General features: G+C 33.0%; 1 protein-coding gene across 1 annotated transcript in view; it reads right to left on the bottom strand.

Moving 5' to 3' along the window:
* Window positions 1-3,343: 3,343 nt before the first annotated feature.
* LOC124359359 (tachykinin-like peptides receptor 86C) overlaps window positions 3,344-17,220 on the bottom strand; it is a 99,104-nt gene continuing 85,227 nt past the window's right edge. The window contains exons 9-10 of the mRNA XM_046812038.1: window positions 8,735-8,865; window positions 3,344-6,246 (exon numbers count right to left, since the gene is read on the bottom strand). Coding sequence (XP_046667994.1) covers window positions 6,032-6,246; window positions 8,735-8,865 — 346 coding nt within the window. The 3' untranslated portion in view covers window positions 3,344-6,031. The remainder of the gene's footprint in view (window positions 6,247-8,734; window positions 8,866-17,220) is intronic.

Raw genomic sequence — 17,220 nt, 5'->3', positions numbered from 1 at the left:
AATTGGAGTACGGAGTCCACAAGTGTGGTATTTTTGCAACGCTGCGACCTCCCGGTTATTTTTACATCGCCTCCCTTTCTTGCGGTCGGTGTTGTTTTTGCTCTCTCTCTGTTTACAGTGGCTTACCGTATCCTTCTATCGCTTCCAGCAGAAGACGAGGCTGAACGCTTAAACAGGTAAGTGAATACAACCTGAAGAGGGAGGGAGAAGTTATGTGGTACGCGATGTAACAACTAGTATCTCTGGACCGACTTTGTGCTCCATATAATGCCTTAACCTGGGGGTGTACTCACCCGAACAGTGCCAAACTCTGTCCGAGACGAAATTGACGCCAGACCCCCGTCGGTTGCGTGTGGTCCAGCCACCATTGATGCTCTTCCATTGGTCCAGGATAACTCCATAAGAGTCCATGTTGCAACCAAAGTTGCAGCTGTACTACTTCTGTACTTTTTTCTTTCTCGACAACATTTTTTATAATCCATATTGTATTTTTAAAGATTTATATTTACAGTAAAACAATATTTTTATACACCCGACGTTTAGGAATTTAGCTAAACTTCAGGCAAGTTTACTATATTTGAACGCAAATTTAATGTTTACGGAACAATCACTTAGGAATGTAAATACAATAAATTGTCTGCAAATTGTTTACTTTTATAATGATATTTTAGTAAATCATTTTCTGAGTTTTCTTTATTCTACATTCATTTAATATTTATTTGATGCTTAGATTTATCATACCATTAATCAATATCTGAATGGTGAGTGGGTTAATCTTTGTTTATCCGGAACACTGTAAGAGCGTTAATGTTGGTGCAAAATATCTCTTGCTCGTTGTCATGTGTTCAGAAACTTGTTCTCTATATTGTCCACGATTTTCGCTAATGGACCACCATAGCCAGATACATTAAGCTAATACTAATTCGTGTGGACTCTTGTATGATTACTGCAATGCTATGTGGTTTGTGTATTATTGCAGACATTAGGCTTGACATACAGGACTAAATTATTCAATTTCTGACAACGGCTCTTTAACATTTTTCATTATGATTTGGAAGATCCTAATATTGTTCGAACTTGTACATACATACACGCATAACGTATTTAATATACTCGTAGTTTAGTTTGTAAGTTTGCCTTTGTTTGTTTGTACTTATATTGCGTGACTAGATATATTTTCCATATAACCTGTCTTTATATTTATACTCAGTTTTGTATATTCATTCATGTTTAATACGGTTTTTATTTTGTATAAAGTGTAATAATAATGTTAAATAAATTATTTCGGTATAAATGATCAGTTTCAAATTGTGAGATATTACAGCTTGAGATATTTCTTTAAATTGTGTGGTTTTGTAAATTCACAAAACTTCACAAAATGCAAGGCATAGAGATACCTAGCCTACAAACAAATGTAAACTAGATGATGTGGTGTTCTTATTGTCTCATCAGGTGTAGGTGTCTCTGATGTCGCAGCGATGTAGAGTTCTTGTTCATCGCCGACTGTTTTTGATCTCTTCAGATGGATGTTGATTCCAGATTACAGAAGTCAATCTGTCACAGCGTTATACCTTAGACGCTGCGCTAATTAGAATGTGAAAGGGAGCTGAACTTAACATCAATATAGTTCCTCGTAGAAAGATCTGTATAAAAGTATACAAAACTAGAGTTCACGTGTAAGTCCGTGTAAATGAATAAGAACTACACTATAAAATGACTATATCTACTATCAAATTTAGGTTCATTTTCAATTTCAAATTTATTTAGATCTGTGAAGGTTGACACTTGGATTATATTTGTACTGAAAGAAAAGGTAGAAAAAGTAAAAATGCAGATTGTAACACCAAATGTTTATTACCCTGTAGAATTCAGGCATTGAACACATTTTTGGCAATTTTTTACAAATATAAAATATGAAACAGTGGTCTAAGCTTATAAAATATTTTAAAATAAATAAGTTTCATCACTAAACATTTTATTAAAGTATTTTATTTTTACACTTTAAGAAAGTTAAAACTCTGTCAGTTACTTACTTAGATTTTTTTTTTATAAAAAAATTTATTTACACAAACCACCGATGTAATTACATTAACAGTAACAACTACAACTATAAAAAGAGCATTGATATAGTGAAAAACTGCAGGATCTATTTAGCAGCTATAAAAGTACTTGCTGAAAATATGTATAATGCTGTTATTATGAATGTTTTTAGTTTTATTTTTAGGAGTAATCAAAAATCCTTATGCTGATCACATAAAAATATAATTTAACTTTCCTACATATTTCTGCAATATTAGAATCTTAAATATCCAGAATACATTCTGAATGATAAATTGCTTTAATTTATATCAATGTAATTTTAATACGAATTAAAACGCAATATGTTGATCACATAAAAATATAATTTAACTTTCCTACATATTTCTGCAATATTAGAATCTTAAATATCCAGAATACATTCTGAATGATAAGTTGCTTTAATTTATATCAATGTAATTTTAATACGAATTAAAACGCAATATGTTGATCACATAAAAATATAATTTAACTTTCCTACATATTTCTGCAATATTAGAATCTTAAATATCCAGAATACATTCTGAATGATAAATTGCTTTAATTTATATCAATGTAATTTTAATACGAATTAAAACGCAATATGCTGATCACATAAAAATATAATTTAACTTTCCTACATATTTCTGCAATATTAGAATCTTAAATATCCAGAATACATTCTGAATGATAAATTGCTTTAATTTATATCAATGTAATTTTAATACGAATTAAAACGCAATATGCTGATCACATAAAAATATAATTTAACTTTCCTACATATTTCTGCAATATTAGAATCTTAAATATCCAGAATACATTCTGAATGATAAATTGCTTTAATTTATATCAATGTAATTTTAATACGAATTAAAACGCAATATGTTGATCACATAAAAATATAATTTAACTTTCCTACATATTTCTGCAATATTAGAATCTTAAATATCCAGAATACATTCTGAATGATAAATTGCTTTAATTTATATCAATGTAATTTTAATACGAATTAAAACGCAATATGTTGATCACATAAAAATATAATTTAACTTTCCTACATATTTCTGCAATATTAGAATCTTAAATATCCAGAATACATTCTGAATGATAAATTGCTTTAATTTATATCAATGTAATTTTAATACGAATTAAAACGCAATATGTTGATCACATAAAAATATAATTTAACTTTCCTACATATTTCTGCAATATTAGAATCTTAAATATCCAGAATACATTCTGAATGATAAATTGCTTTAATTTATATCAATGTAATTTTAATACGAATTAAAACGCAATATGTTGATCACATAAAAATATAATTTAACTTTCCTACATATTTCTGCAATATTAGAATCTTAAATATCCAGAATACATTCTGAATGATAAGTTGCTTTAATTTATATCAATGTAATTTTAATACGAATTAAAACGCAATATGTTGATCACATAAAAATATAATTTAACTTTCCTACATATTTCTGCAATATTAGAATCTTAAATATCCAGAATACATTCTGAATGATAAGTTGCTTTAATTTATATCAATGTAATTTTAATACGAATTAAAACGCAATATGTTGTGAATCCTTTGTGCTATACAATTACTAGATAATTTAAGCTAGTGATTTTAAAACTACATCATTATAATAATTCTCGTATTGCAAAGTAAATTGGATATGAAGACTGGAATTGAATAAGGCTGCGTCTACTACACTGGGCAAACAATCGCGATGAACATTTTCGCCAAACTAAATATGTTTTGCAAAAATTGTTTGCTAGTGTTGTTATGAGTTCATTGTTTGCTACATTTTTAGTGCTTGAAAATTAATGTTAGTGCGAGTCGTCATTTAATCGCTTCAGTCATGAGCCATCAACGGCTGTGAAGATTTCAGAGCGGGCTTAAAAGATCATTGCTAGTTTTCCAACTTTACTCGTATGTGGATTTTGAATTGCTAGCATTCTAATAACATTAATAGGTCCTAAAATTTTAGAAGTATACAAATTTCCAAAATTTCGGAAACAGACAAATTTTGTTTCCCTATTTACACCTATATTAATTTCCTATAACGATATTTTACTGTAAGAATTATAGGTCTTGTGCATATTTATCACTTAAAATGCGAAATAATTAAAACCCCACCGGAGAGTTTTTATGTTTGTCTATTCCCATGCGTGCCTCGACTCAATATGTTATTTCTCTCGCCTGTTATGTACTAATAAACTATAAATTTTATTCTTCAATGTATGAATGTCTGTACCTATTGTTTTTAAACTTTTTTCGCCTTTTATCATTTTATAACTTTTCCCAATGGATTCTTTAGTAAAATATGCTGTTCATATACGCTAAAAATAAAAAATGTTTAAATAAAATATTATATTAAAAGAGGGTTTGAGTTTTGCTTTTTCAGAAAACTAATATTGGTCAATATTGAAACATGGTGTGCATAGAACTAAAAAAAACAAAAAGAAAACAGATTCACGAACTCAACAGTTCTCTCATAGGGCGAAATTTTGCCCGAAAAAAAAAATGTTGGCGCGCTACCCCCAAGAATGTTTGCCGAAGCGTCCACATTTACCCAACCCCAAAAAATGTTCACTGACTGTGTTCGGCAAACAATTTTAGTCCAGTGTGGATGCACCTTTATTCTTTAAATGACACAATAAATCACATTAAAAGCTCATAAATTGCTGTACTAAACTTACATGTTTACTCATTAATAACATTAAATTCGATGTGTAATAAAAAAAATTAAGAAGTAGATAAATTATCACTTAGTTATCTCTTAAGTTATACTGGTCATCGTATTCTTTCTAAAGTACATTTTGCGTTTCAAACATGTGTTGAAATATAATTGGCTGTCAATATTGCCTTTTCAGAATTTAGCATCATATCGTATATGATTGTATAAATTTACAAATACAAAATATTTCAAATAAACTCATTTAACTATTTTAAAATAAAAGAAATATATATATATATATATGTATATATATATGAAATGTTATTATTATGGTATTTCTTTTAACCTTGAAGAAAATTTCACAGCCAGACATACTTATACAAATGAGATTGAAATAATATGTACATGTCTAAAAATTCAAATATGACACCAACTAATCCAAGCAACGTATATTTTATCATAAAAACTAATATTCTTGAATAAAAATGCTTATTTTGCTCATTCATACACTCAAGTATGCGTGAAACCATCAAGTTACAAAAATAATTAGTAAATAATAAACTTAACACAGTTAGGGCACATTTGTTGTGAAAATGTACCAGAAGTTATTCCGAAGTTAATACACGTACAAAATAGTTATTCCATACATCTAGTTAAAAAAACGCATCTTAAAACTGTAGCATTAAAACCGCGATACACCGTTCTTCTATTAGAATCTCAGCCTTCTACTTACATATAGTGTGTACAATAATGGGCGTTGTCTTCAAGTCACAACCAAACCCTTGTGTACCAGTTGATGTCGGCACTGGTGACTGTGATATAACAGTTCTTGCAGAAGAATCGCAGCCTCAGACTTGGGAGGACATGACGGCCCGGTTATTGACTTGTGTGTACGTTACAGGTTGGTGTCTCCAAGTCACAGCCACACCCTTGTGCACCAGTTGATGTCGGCACTGATGACTGTGATATAACAGTTCTTGCAGAAGAATCGCAGCCTCAGACTTGGGAGGACATGACGGCCCGGTTATTGACTTGTGTGTACGTTACAGGTTGGTGTCTCCAAGTCACAGCCACACCCTTGTGCACCAGTTGATGTCGGCACTGATGACTGTGATATAACAGTTCTTGCAGAAGAATCGCAGCCTCAGACTTGGGAGGACATGACGGCCCGGTTATTGACTTGTGTGTACGTTACAGGTTGGTGTCTCCAAGTCACAGCCACACCCTTGTGCACCAGTTGATGTCGGCACTGATGACTGTGATATAACAGTTCTTGCAGAAGAATCGCAGCCTCAGACTTGGGAGGACATGACGGCCCGGTTATTGACTTGTGTGTACGTTACAGGTTGGTGTCTCCAAGTCACAGCCACACCCTTGTGCACCAGTTGATGTCGGCACTGATGACGCAAGTGGGTACCCATTGGACAGAAACACTGTTTATTCTCTGGTTTCAAGGCCAATCGCTGCTGTTTGGCCTTATCATTTAATGAGTAATCGTCCCCAGTACCTGTAATGAATCATACAAATAATTGGTTGAGTATCTAAGAATGCAAATTTGGAATAACATGGCAATTACATAGTTTAATACTTTTGATTATTTTTAATCTGCCTAATATTTTATGATAACCATGGCAAACATTATTATACCACTAAACATTTTGACTAATGTTCTATGAAAAGCGCCTGATTCCATTAAACCTTTTTATCTGAAAAACGAGCCTATCTTACGTGCGTCATTCTTGAGCCAGCGCAGATTTAAAATAAATGTTTATAGAAGTCATTAATTTTTTCTGTATGGCTGCTCCACGACAGGTCTTACGAAACCATAAAATGTATGTGTCATTTGAAATTGTGAGGTAAATGACAAAAATTTCTAAAGCGCCAGTGATATATTTTGTAATAATTTTAAAACACCAATTTTAGCACAATATCTTATTTACCCAATCCACTACAACAATAGCTAGTCTAATATCTAGACGATTTCATAAAGTCTACAAAATCGTCTCATTAAAAAACATGAAATTAAATTTATTGATTATAAAATCCGTGATATAAATGACGATTGTTGTTAGAAAACTCTACCTGCAAACCTGCACTGATGCTTCCCGTCGAGTCATCCAGGACTACCAAATCCGTGTCAACCGAATCCGTGACATCAAGAGTAGAGTTGAAGAGGTTAATAAAGACAGAATAATTTGAAGGAAACAAATTCTCTGCTCTCTATCATGGCACCCAGCCCCAGAACATATATTTTATATAAACCTCGGCTTGGCGTCATTCCGAATTGAAACATAATAATAAAACTGTTCTTAGCGGAAATGTGGCACATGATAACAGGTGAAAACTTCAATTGCATAAAATTCTGTTATGCTTCTTTCTAGATGTTCCAAAATCGGAAGAACTATTTCGTGTTAGTTTAAAAAATTACAATATTCTGCAATTTATCTCATCATACTTGCTTCATAACTGAGTTCACAATGCTCAACAGAGGTGCTACCCGAAATGAACATGCAATTGTTTCCTAGCGTCTCTATGATAAATAATAATCAGGAGAAAAAAAAAACTCTACTAGTGATGTTTAATATGTATTGTGGACCAGTTTAACCTGAAACCTTGACATAGAAAGAGACACTTCCCGTGATATCTTTGTTATGGATTGGTATTTTAGAAATTCCGAACTCTGCACTCTGTTAAAACACCTTCCTCCGTAAGAGATTTACGGATCCTACTTTTATAGGACCATTTCCTCTGGTCCATTAGTATATACATATATAATCTGAATCTCGGAAACGGCTCCAATGATTTTCATGAACTTTAGACTGCAGGGGAGTCGGGGGCGATAAATCGATCTAGCTAGGTTTCATTTTTTGAGAACGTCGTTTTATCCATGTTTTCAAGCAATGAAAAACTGCTTTTTATTTCTTTGTTTATCACTCTATAGTTAATGACAGAAATGATGTTAAAATATGGGTCTTTGTAACTCACGTGTTCATTTAAAAATGCCTAAAGATCTTTTAAAAAAACTCTAAGAACATATGAACAAGAAAAAAGAACTATAATTGAATAATAAACATTGACGAATACCTTACAGCTGATGTTTCATAGGATGTGCCAAAGAGTAAAAATTAAAACGTATAAACTAACGAAGATTTAAACCGAAAGGAAACTTTGGTTGTAATATAAGTTGATGAATAATTTCGCTCCTTTTAAAATTAATCTATTTATTTATTTAATATAGACCTTAACTAACATTATAAGAGCAGAATGGTCTCATGATTTAGATGTTTCATAAGAGAGTGCGGCACAACGTATAGCTACTGAAAATAAAGAACAACGAGAGCGACGTCTGCAAGATTTGCGGCAGCGTGCAGCACAATGTGTAGCTACCGAAAATGACGAGCAACGAGAATACGGATTAGAAGAACAAAGAACTCTAGACGGAAGATGTTGTACGGCTTATAATTATTTACCGACATATAAATGTGCTTTATTGCAGATGTGCAATATCACGCCTAAGGACCATTTGGAATTTTGGGTATTCAATGCAGTGCATTACATTTCCCAGATGAACGGGTTTATAATCGCATAAATAGAAATTCTTTTAGTGACTGTTGTTTGCATGGACGAATTTTAATGGAGCAACCAAGATGTTAAAATGAACTGGTCTTTTTTCAAACCGTCACTTATATTCGGATCTTTTATATAAAAATAAGAAATATATACGCATATAATGCTGTAGCATGATTTAATGCAGATGATAGCCATGGCATTTATATTTTTATCGTTTGCAGACAAGTATATCGTAATATAAATCCCAAAACACGATTTAGCAGAAACATATATATAACTATACAGTTAAAATATTGCTAAATATTGTGGGATAATAAAATTGTCCAGAAGGCCTGGTTTTATGATAATTGGTACGATACATAGAAAAAATTTTAGCAACTAAAACATTTTAATGGTGTATTCAAAATAACTTATAGGACGCCTACCTGATCTGGAGTGTGAGTAGGAGTGGGAACAGCGCCTGATCATGGGAGGAGTGTCAGCGATGTCACTCTGCACCTCTTGTCGCCTCAAACAGCGCCACTCACACACTGCCGTCCGGAAATATTGCCGGAACCTAAAAATATTGTTATCAAAAGCAAGAATAGAAGAGGGAACTTCGCCTGATCATAGGAGGAGTGTCAGCGATGTCACTCTGGACCACCTGTCGCCTCCAACAGCACCACTCACACACTGCCGTTCGGAAATATTGCCGGAACCTTAAATTATTGTTATAAAATCAAGAATGGAAGAGGAAACAACGCCTGATAATAGGAGGAGTGTCAGCGATGTCACTCTGGACATCTTGTCGCCTCAAACAGCACCACTCACACACTGCCGTCCGGAAATATTGCCGGGAACCTAAAAATATTGTTATTAAAAGCAAGAATAGGAGAGGAAACAACGCCTGATCATAGCAGGAGTGTCAGCGATGTCACTCTGGACATCTTGTCGCCTCAAACAGCGCTACTCACACACTGCCGTTCGGAAATATTGCCGGAACCTTAAATTATTGTTATCAAATCAAGAATAGAAGAGGAAACAACGCCTGATCATAGGAGGAGTGTCAGCGATGTCACTCTGGACATCTTGTCGCCTCAAACAGCGCCACTCACACACTGCCGTTCGGAAATATTGCCGGAACCTTAAATTATTGTTATCAAATCAAGAATAGAAGAGGAAACAACGCCTGATCATAGGAGGAGTGTCAGCGATGTCACTCTGGACTTCATATCACCTCAAAAAGGGCTACTGATAAATTGTCGGAACCTGTATTAATTTTATTATCAGGAGCAAGAATAGGAGTTAGGACAATAAAAAATGCCTTTTTTGATGTATCACAAAGCTCATTTATGAAAACATATTTAGAAGTTAGTTGCGGAATTTAAAAAAGAATTCCAATTAAACAAACATATATACAGACAGACAATCAAGCCCATTATATTTTACGGCTACTTGGGAATAAAGTGGTACTTCTAAGCAAATGTTATTTAATCGCCATCTTCATATTCTAATTACCTAATATGTATATTAGCCTATATAATAATATATAATTGTTAAATTAATTTGTTATTAATACTAACGCTACATTAAGATAACGTAGATAAATATTCCTGGTAACCCCCAGAGGAGGAAGAGAATTCTTCGTGTTTCGTTAGTGTAATACAGAAAACACATATGGAACGTAAAGAGTATTTCAAGACTATATGTTCGATTTGAACCTGAGGGGAGAGTTTCATTGCTTAAACATGACGTTCCCTAGAGACATATTGTATAAGTAGGTATCACGATAATATTTTCTGCTCTGAAGTTCCAATGGTGTCCGGTATTGAAACGTCTGGTTTGAGCAGAACTGTCATAAGCAAACGATCCCATTTTCTTCTGTTTATCTTTGTAATGATAACTATTTTATTATAAACGCTAAAGTTGTCGAAAATTTGAGTAGCTGGGCTCAAAACATATTTCGTCTGGGATATAAAATAAAATTGTTAACAACAATATAGAATTGTTGCCGTAACCTTATGTATGGGTTAATAATATTGGGAAAAGGTGGAACATCAAAATATATTTTCATTTTGTAAAATGTTAAGAATTTATCCCATTTTATAGTTTTAAAACAATAAAAAATGTTTTTATAATATCGCCTTAAGGAGTTAAATAAAGCACTTTAGTAAATTCTAGCGGCTACATATTCAACAATTTATAGACGAATAACATTTTTTAATCACTCCGGAACACATTATAAATGAAAATACTTATGATTTAATATTAAAAGTAATGTAAAACTAAGTATCTCATACAGGTTTTGGGAGGGTGAAAACTGAAAATAAAAAATCAGAGAGATGTACAAAAGTAAAGGGAGAATGTAATGCTATATTTCAATTTCACATTTTTTAATATATTAAAAACGAATAAGCAACTTTAAATGAATGACCATTTCTATTAAGAAGGAAACGGGTTCTAATTCAATTGGAATTACAATTTCTATAATCTTAGGAACTTGTAAATAAATCTTGGGAATTAACAGAGATCCACCTTCTAATTTTGAATATAGCCTTTCACCATCTAATGGTTAATGGAAATCCCAATCCAAGTTTCATGGCAGAGGAAAATACATTTTGGCACAATTATTATCATTTATCAATGGTAAAATATGGTTTATAAACCTAAAGTATGAAATTTCCTGTTATTGAAATAAAAAGAGCGTTATTAATATAACTACTTTATGAGTAGAAAATCGGTTGCTCCTCCGTGTTGTGGGATCGTGTCAGTCAACATCATACTACATTCAATTGTGCACCTAATGAGGTAATGAGAATACTTCTTCACCTAGATTGCACTACTTTTTGTAGTCTGGGTGTCTCTGATGTCGAAACGATGCGGGGAGGGGGGTTCGTTTCAAGCTTTTTCGTTCATCATCGCCAACTATTTTTGGATCCTTTTTTGGAGTCTGCAAGAGCATCAGATTGCACAGGCTGCACTTCTGCAGAGGAAGGTAAACTAGAGCTAAACTCAACATTCACATTGTACGAGGCCTTCCCACCATATCTGTGTTATATGTAGAAGCGCTTACTTTTAGTGATCTATCTGCATATATAAAGTCTTATCACAGCACATTACAACAAGATTAGTGAATTCTTTGTTTGAAGTTTGTTTTTGACGATGGATGGATTGTGAAGGAACAGGAGTTTTTCAAACATTTGCAATCGTTCAGTAACACAAAGTTTTGAGATCTTTCGAGTTTTCGAGAATGTAGACCTATTGTTGCCTGTATTCTGTAGTTCAGTTTTAATAATTAGTGTTGTATTTAGTTTTTTATAAAGTGCACGTTTTAGAGTTAGTGAAGTTGACACTCAACGTAGTGGTTGTTATTCCTGACTTACGCGTGTCACAACGCTTTGTTATAATTTGTTTATTTTAACCTTGTTTATAATTATTTATTTATTTATTTATTTATTTTCAATTTTACATGACAGCTACAGGACATGATATAGCAAAAACAAAGTACAAAACCTTCAATTATTCCCAAAACAGCTATCTTAACTAAAATTAATGTACTCTTAATATGAACTTTAACATAACAAACTAAACTAAACTAAACTGCTGGCAGTTACACAAATTGATATTAAAATTTCTTTACACAACACAAATAAATGAACTCTATAAAATTTAAAAAAATAACAACTTGCTTCATTGTACACATACACTTCTACAATGAACAATAAATTAAATCAAAATAAAAGGTTGCTGCATATCTTTAAAATATTTTCCAAATTATCATTAAAAATATCTATGTTTGATTGGTTTAAATTAAGAAACCGTAGAGTCTTGTACAAAGGAAAGTTATAATGAGAAACTGTTCTACATGTAGGTAAAGCAAATAAATTAAATTCTCTAAATATATGATGTGGTACATGCAAACCTATGTGACTTAACAAATACGAACTATCAACTGAATTATTAAGTAACTTACATAAAAAACTTATTGAGGCTAGTTCCCTTCTTATGGACAATTTTTTAATCTCAAACATTTCCCTTAAATTAGAAGTGGGCATGTCGTAAGGACATACATAATTATGTTGTTTGTAAAATAAAAATTTAAGAAATTTGTTTTGTATTATCTCTAAATTGCTACACTCTAACACATTTATTGAATTCCAGATAACAGAACAATACTCTAATTTACTTCTTATCATAGTTTTATACAAAGTCATAATTGTCTTAGTATTATGGAAATATCTTGAATTTCTCTTGACAAAGCCCAGAAGTTTGTATGCAATCGACACCAGCATATGGACATGATCATTAAAACAGAATGAAGAACTAAAAATTACACCTAAATCTTTAATTTTAGAAACATTTTTTAAAGCTTTATTATTTATGAAGTAAATGTTAAAATCAGGAATCCTCCTCCGTGAGTATGACATGGCAAAACACTTATTTACATTCAATTCCAACTTATTAGTCGAACACCAAACATACAACTGGTCTAAAGAATTTTGTAATAAGTTAACATCAAAATCATCTTTTATAGGCCTGTATAATTTAAGATCATCAGCGAATAATAGACATTTACAGTCAGAGAAGCAACAGGGGAGATCATTAATGAATATTAAAAACAAGAGAGGTCCTAAATTTGAGCCCTGAGGAACACCCGAGGAGCTTGTATAAACACAAGAAGATTTGTTTAACATTGACACAAACTGAGTTCGGTTTTGTAAATATGACGCCATAAATATACAAAAATCAACTGAAAATCCTAAGAGAAATAATTTGCGCAGCAAAATATCATGATTTACCCTGTCAAATGCTTTTGAAAAATCAGTATATATTACATCTAGTCTTCCGCCACTATCAAGTTCAGCTGATATATTCAAAGAAAGCTCCATTAAGTTTGTTGCTGAAGAGCGTTTGGGTAAGAACCCATGTTGTTCTGAGGAAATCCTAGACTTGATTGCACTAAATATCCACTTATACAAAAGAAGCTCATAAACCTTTGCAAATGAATTTATCAACGAAATAGGACGATAATGCTCAATTTTATTTTTTTCTCCAGATTTGAAAATAGGAGTAACTTTGGCCTCCTTCCATTTGTCCGGAAACACACATGACGAAAGTGAAAGATTAAAAATAAAACACAGTGGTTTTGCTAATATCTCCCCACAACCTTTTACAATATACGCTGGAATTCCATCTGGGCCCGAAGACCTTTTTGATTTCATCTCTCTTATGGTACTCACTACATCACTAGAATTAAAACTGGGTATAAAAAAATTGTCTAAGGATTGACTACTAATGAACTGGTCCAGATTGTAACAGGAGGGTTGTGGGTCATAAACAGATGAAAAGTAACTTGCAAAAGCATCAGGTATATTATCTCCAGTATATGTGTCATCAAAACAAGACATATTATGTGCTAGTATAGTTACCTGAAGAAAATTGGAGATCTCGAAACGTAGTGTTACTAATTTTTTGTATCACTGATTAGAAAGGTATTATGGTCGTAAGTTGCCGGTAAACTAACTATTGATTAGTGGGTCAGAGGTCAGTCAGAGAACAGTCTGCAACAGGCCACGTCGGTTGTGTGTGCACGTACGGGGTGACACGTGTGTTGGAGCTTTTGGGCGTGGACTGTGTTTATATGACGGAGGACGGTACCCCATTGAGAAGTCTGAAAAGTCAGCGCTCTTATTCTTCACCCAACACGATAGACGAATCTGTGACAGGTTTGACAGGTATGGAAGGTCACATTGGGAAGGTGGGGGACATGACCAAGGGTCAATTGGTGATGGAACTAATGACGGGACTAAGTGATTTATTGGATAACAAATTTTGATTTTTTAATGATTTAGTTAGAGTAAAGTAGATGAGTTATCAGAAGAGAACCGAATATTTATAAGTGAGGTTATGGATCTGAGGGCTCGTGAAAAGGTAATATTGAGTAAGCTTGTTGACCTTCAACGGCGATCAGGGCGAATTAACATATTTTGTGGGCTTAAGTGGACGGGGAAATCTCCAGACTTCAAGTTGGTAGTGAAACAATTCTGTGGGGGGCAGGAAATAATAGTTATGTAAATCCTAATAATGGTAAGGTCTTACCTATTAACCAAAAACAACTTCGGAATAATCGCCAATGTACCAGATGACGCCGATATAAACTATATAATGGTGCAATTAAAATTGCTCATAAACATAGGGTTTTCCATCCAGCGCGACTTCCTGGGAAGTAAAGGAGAAGAGAGCAACAACTGTGCAGACAGAGATTGAGAAGGTGGCGGGACGACGGCAGATGCCTCTCGTGTTCGATTATATTATCCTGGAGGTTAGGCGAATGACATGAGAGGATAGAACATTGATGCCGTGTGAGCGGGACGATGCCTAGAAGCCACTTTGTTCTCCATGCATGACTTCACTCAGTTCCTAACCGCCCTGTGACACAGGGGGACTAGAAGACCGGCGGCGGGAACACCGGCAGGGAGATCAGACAACGACCAAGGGCAGCTACAGACCACACCAGCAGCAACACAGGACCAGGACGGGGCCAGCCGCGAGGTGTGAGGAGTTCACGCGAGACCGACGGGTGGCAGTGGACAGCAAGGAGACGGCTTACTGAAAGTAATTGTATATAACATTGGTGGGCTTAAAATTAAGTTTAAAGATTTAGATTTACCTACAAAATATGATTTAGTTTTTATATTGGAAACATTTGAAACAGAGAAGGGGAGGGATCTTTATAGTAAAAAGTTGAAAAACTTTTCAATTTATTATAATTATGCTTCATAACGATATATTTTCCGAAGGAGTAAAAGCGGTTAATTATTTTTAATAAATTGAAAATCAGTTTTGCCATAAATCTAGCTTTCTGTGAAATGGAAAATTTGTGTTTAGTTAATGAGACATTACGGGAGAGGGCCCATTGTTTTTCTTACCAACATATTCAAATTGAGTGGCATTTTTAATATTTAATGCAGATTTTTAATAATACATAACTTACTAATTTCATACTTTTGAGGGAAAATATTTTGTATATAGTACTATTATATAAGTGTATAAAAATATTTGGGATAGGAGAAAATAAAAAGATTTATATATAAATTAAAGGGGCGCAAAATATTTTAATAAGTGGATGATATGGGTAGTAATCTTGAATGGAAGGACGTTAGGGGGAGTAAAAACTCGTACATTTATAGGGCCCAGGGAGTTTTCGGTAATTGATCTGGCCGCGGTACACATAACTGTTCAACAATAACAGAAGATTTTAAAATTTTAAATCTTGTATTTTCCGATCATCTGCCGATATAAAATTGTTTCACAGTTGGTACTCCTGTTTTTGGGAAAGGGAAAAGGAAGTTGTAAAGATTCTATTGGTCTGATAAGGAAGTTGACAGTCAGGAACACGTAAACAAGTTGTCTCTGCACCACTGCTGTCCCGCGGCCGGTGCCTCAAGTAGGAGGGAGCAGTTCAAACAACAATGGTTTGATTATGCATTGCGGTAAGAAAACTACTATTTAGGCTCCTTAATCAATTTTGCAAAACGAACTCAACTGAAATAAAATTTGCTTATTTAGATTGTAAAAATAATTTCTATTGATATGCAGAACCAAAAAGAGGGCAAATTTTAACAATACAGTTATAAATTTAAGTTGTGTTGAACAACAATTAACAGTTTAAAAAATAAAATTCCTAAAGTTGTATGTAACATCACGCCTGTCCAGTGGTATGAGCACTTCAAAATGCTATTAAATTATCCTTTAACTGCAGCTTGCATATCGTTGCAGAGTCGTTAATAAGAAATGACATTCTTGTCGCTGAATATACTTTTAGATAGTTCTGACAAAATCGAAAATTGAGGTTTTGATAGAATATCTTACGACTTTTACGAAGGTACACCGGTTTTGCTTATTGCAAAAATATTAGATTTATACAATAAAATATTGAAAAACGGATTAATAACAAAACGTTCAAAAATTCAATATTTTTTCCTTTGCTCAAAAAGGGGTATAACACTGGGTTGACAATTACAGAGGATTGTCCTTTATTGATTGTATATGCACAATTTTTACAGGTGTATTAAATTTAATATTGAGTAAATGGGGTAATTACTGGGGTAATTGAAATGGAGCGTTAATTTATAAGTTGCCATTGCTCTGGGCTGTGGTGATCGATCTAAACTACAAACCATGGGTGGAAGGTAGATACTAAAAATACTTTGTAATTTGGAGGAAAACTAGAGTGTAAATAATTTTGTTGTACAATCTTAAACATTATAAGGCGGCTTTGGTTTCTTCACACACTAAACGAAGAAGTTTTAAATAACTATCTGGATGAGGGAAATTTGCTAGCTCCAGGAAATGATTAGAGAAATTCTTATAGATGAGAAGGAAGTGAGTTCAATTTCTAAATTTCATACATGTTCTAAGCCTTCTATACTCTCTGGGCCTGCTTAGACTTATCGCATTGATTGCAATGTCTGTTCTTCTGAAAATTGAATATAAAAATATAATAATATTTTATTTAATACCGTAATAATATAAATCATAAAATAGGGTCACCGTTAAACACAAAATAATAATAATGTCATAAGATTATGTTTAAAATGTTTTTTCTCTAACATAGGAAAATCGTTTGTCAGTTATTTTATTGAATTCGTCTTAATATCTTCGAGATGTTTAGTTTGTATAAAAAGTAGGCTAATACAACAGACATTACATTCTGGACTAATGTTTTAAAGGGCTAAGATTAATTTAAATTGTCGTCTATACGTTCTCTGTTTCTTTTAAATTCAGGTTTGCTAAGAATTTTTGTATTTATTAAAACGATATGGAGTATTTTTAATTTAATAACCACTTTCTCTATTCTATTATATTCTACAGCGAAATTTTATTTGAAAAATATAAATATCAAATTTATTAAAGTTCAGTGAAATTTACC

Source organism: Homalodisca vitripennis, chromosome 4, assembly GCF_021130785.1.
Source record: "Homalodisca vitripennis isolate AUS2020 chromosome 4, UT_GWSS_2.1, whole genome shotgun sequence".
Taxonomy (NCBI): Eukaryota; Metazoa; Arthropoda; class Insecta; order Hemiptera; family Cicadellidae; genus Homalodisca; species Homalodisca vitripennis.
This window is presented reverse-complemented; position numbering and strand designations above follow the sequence as displayed.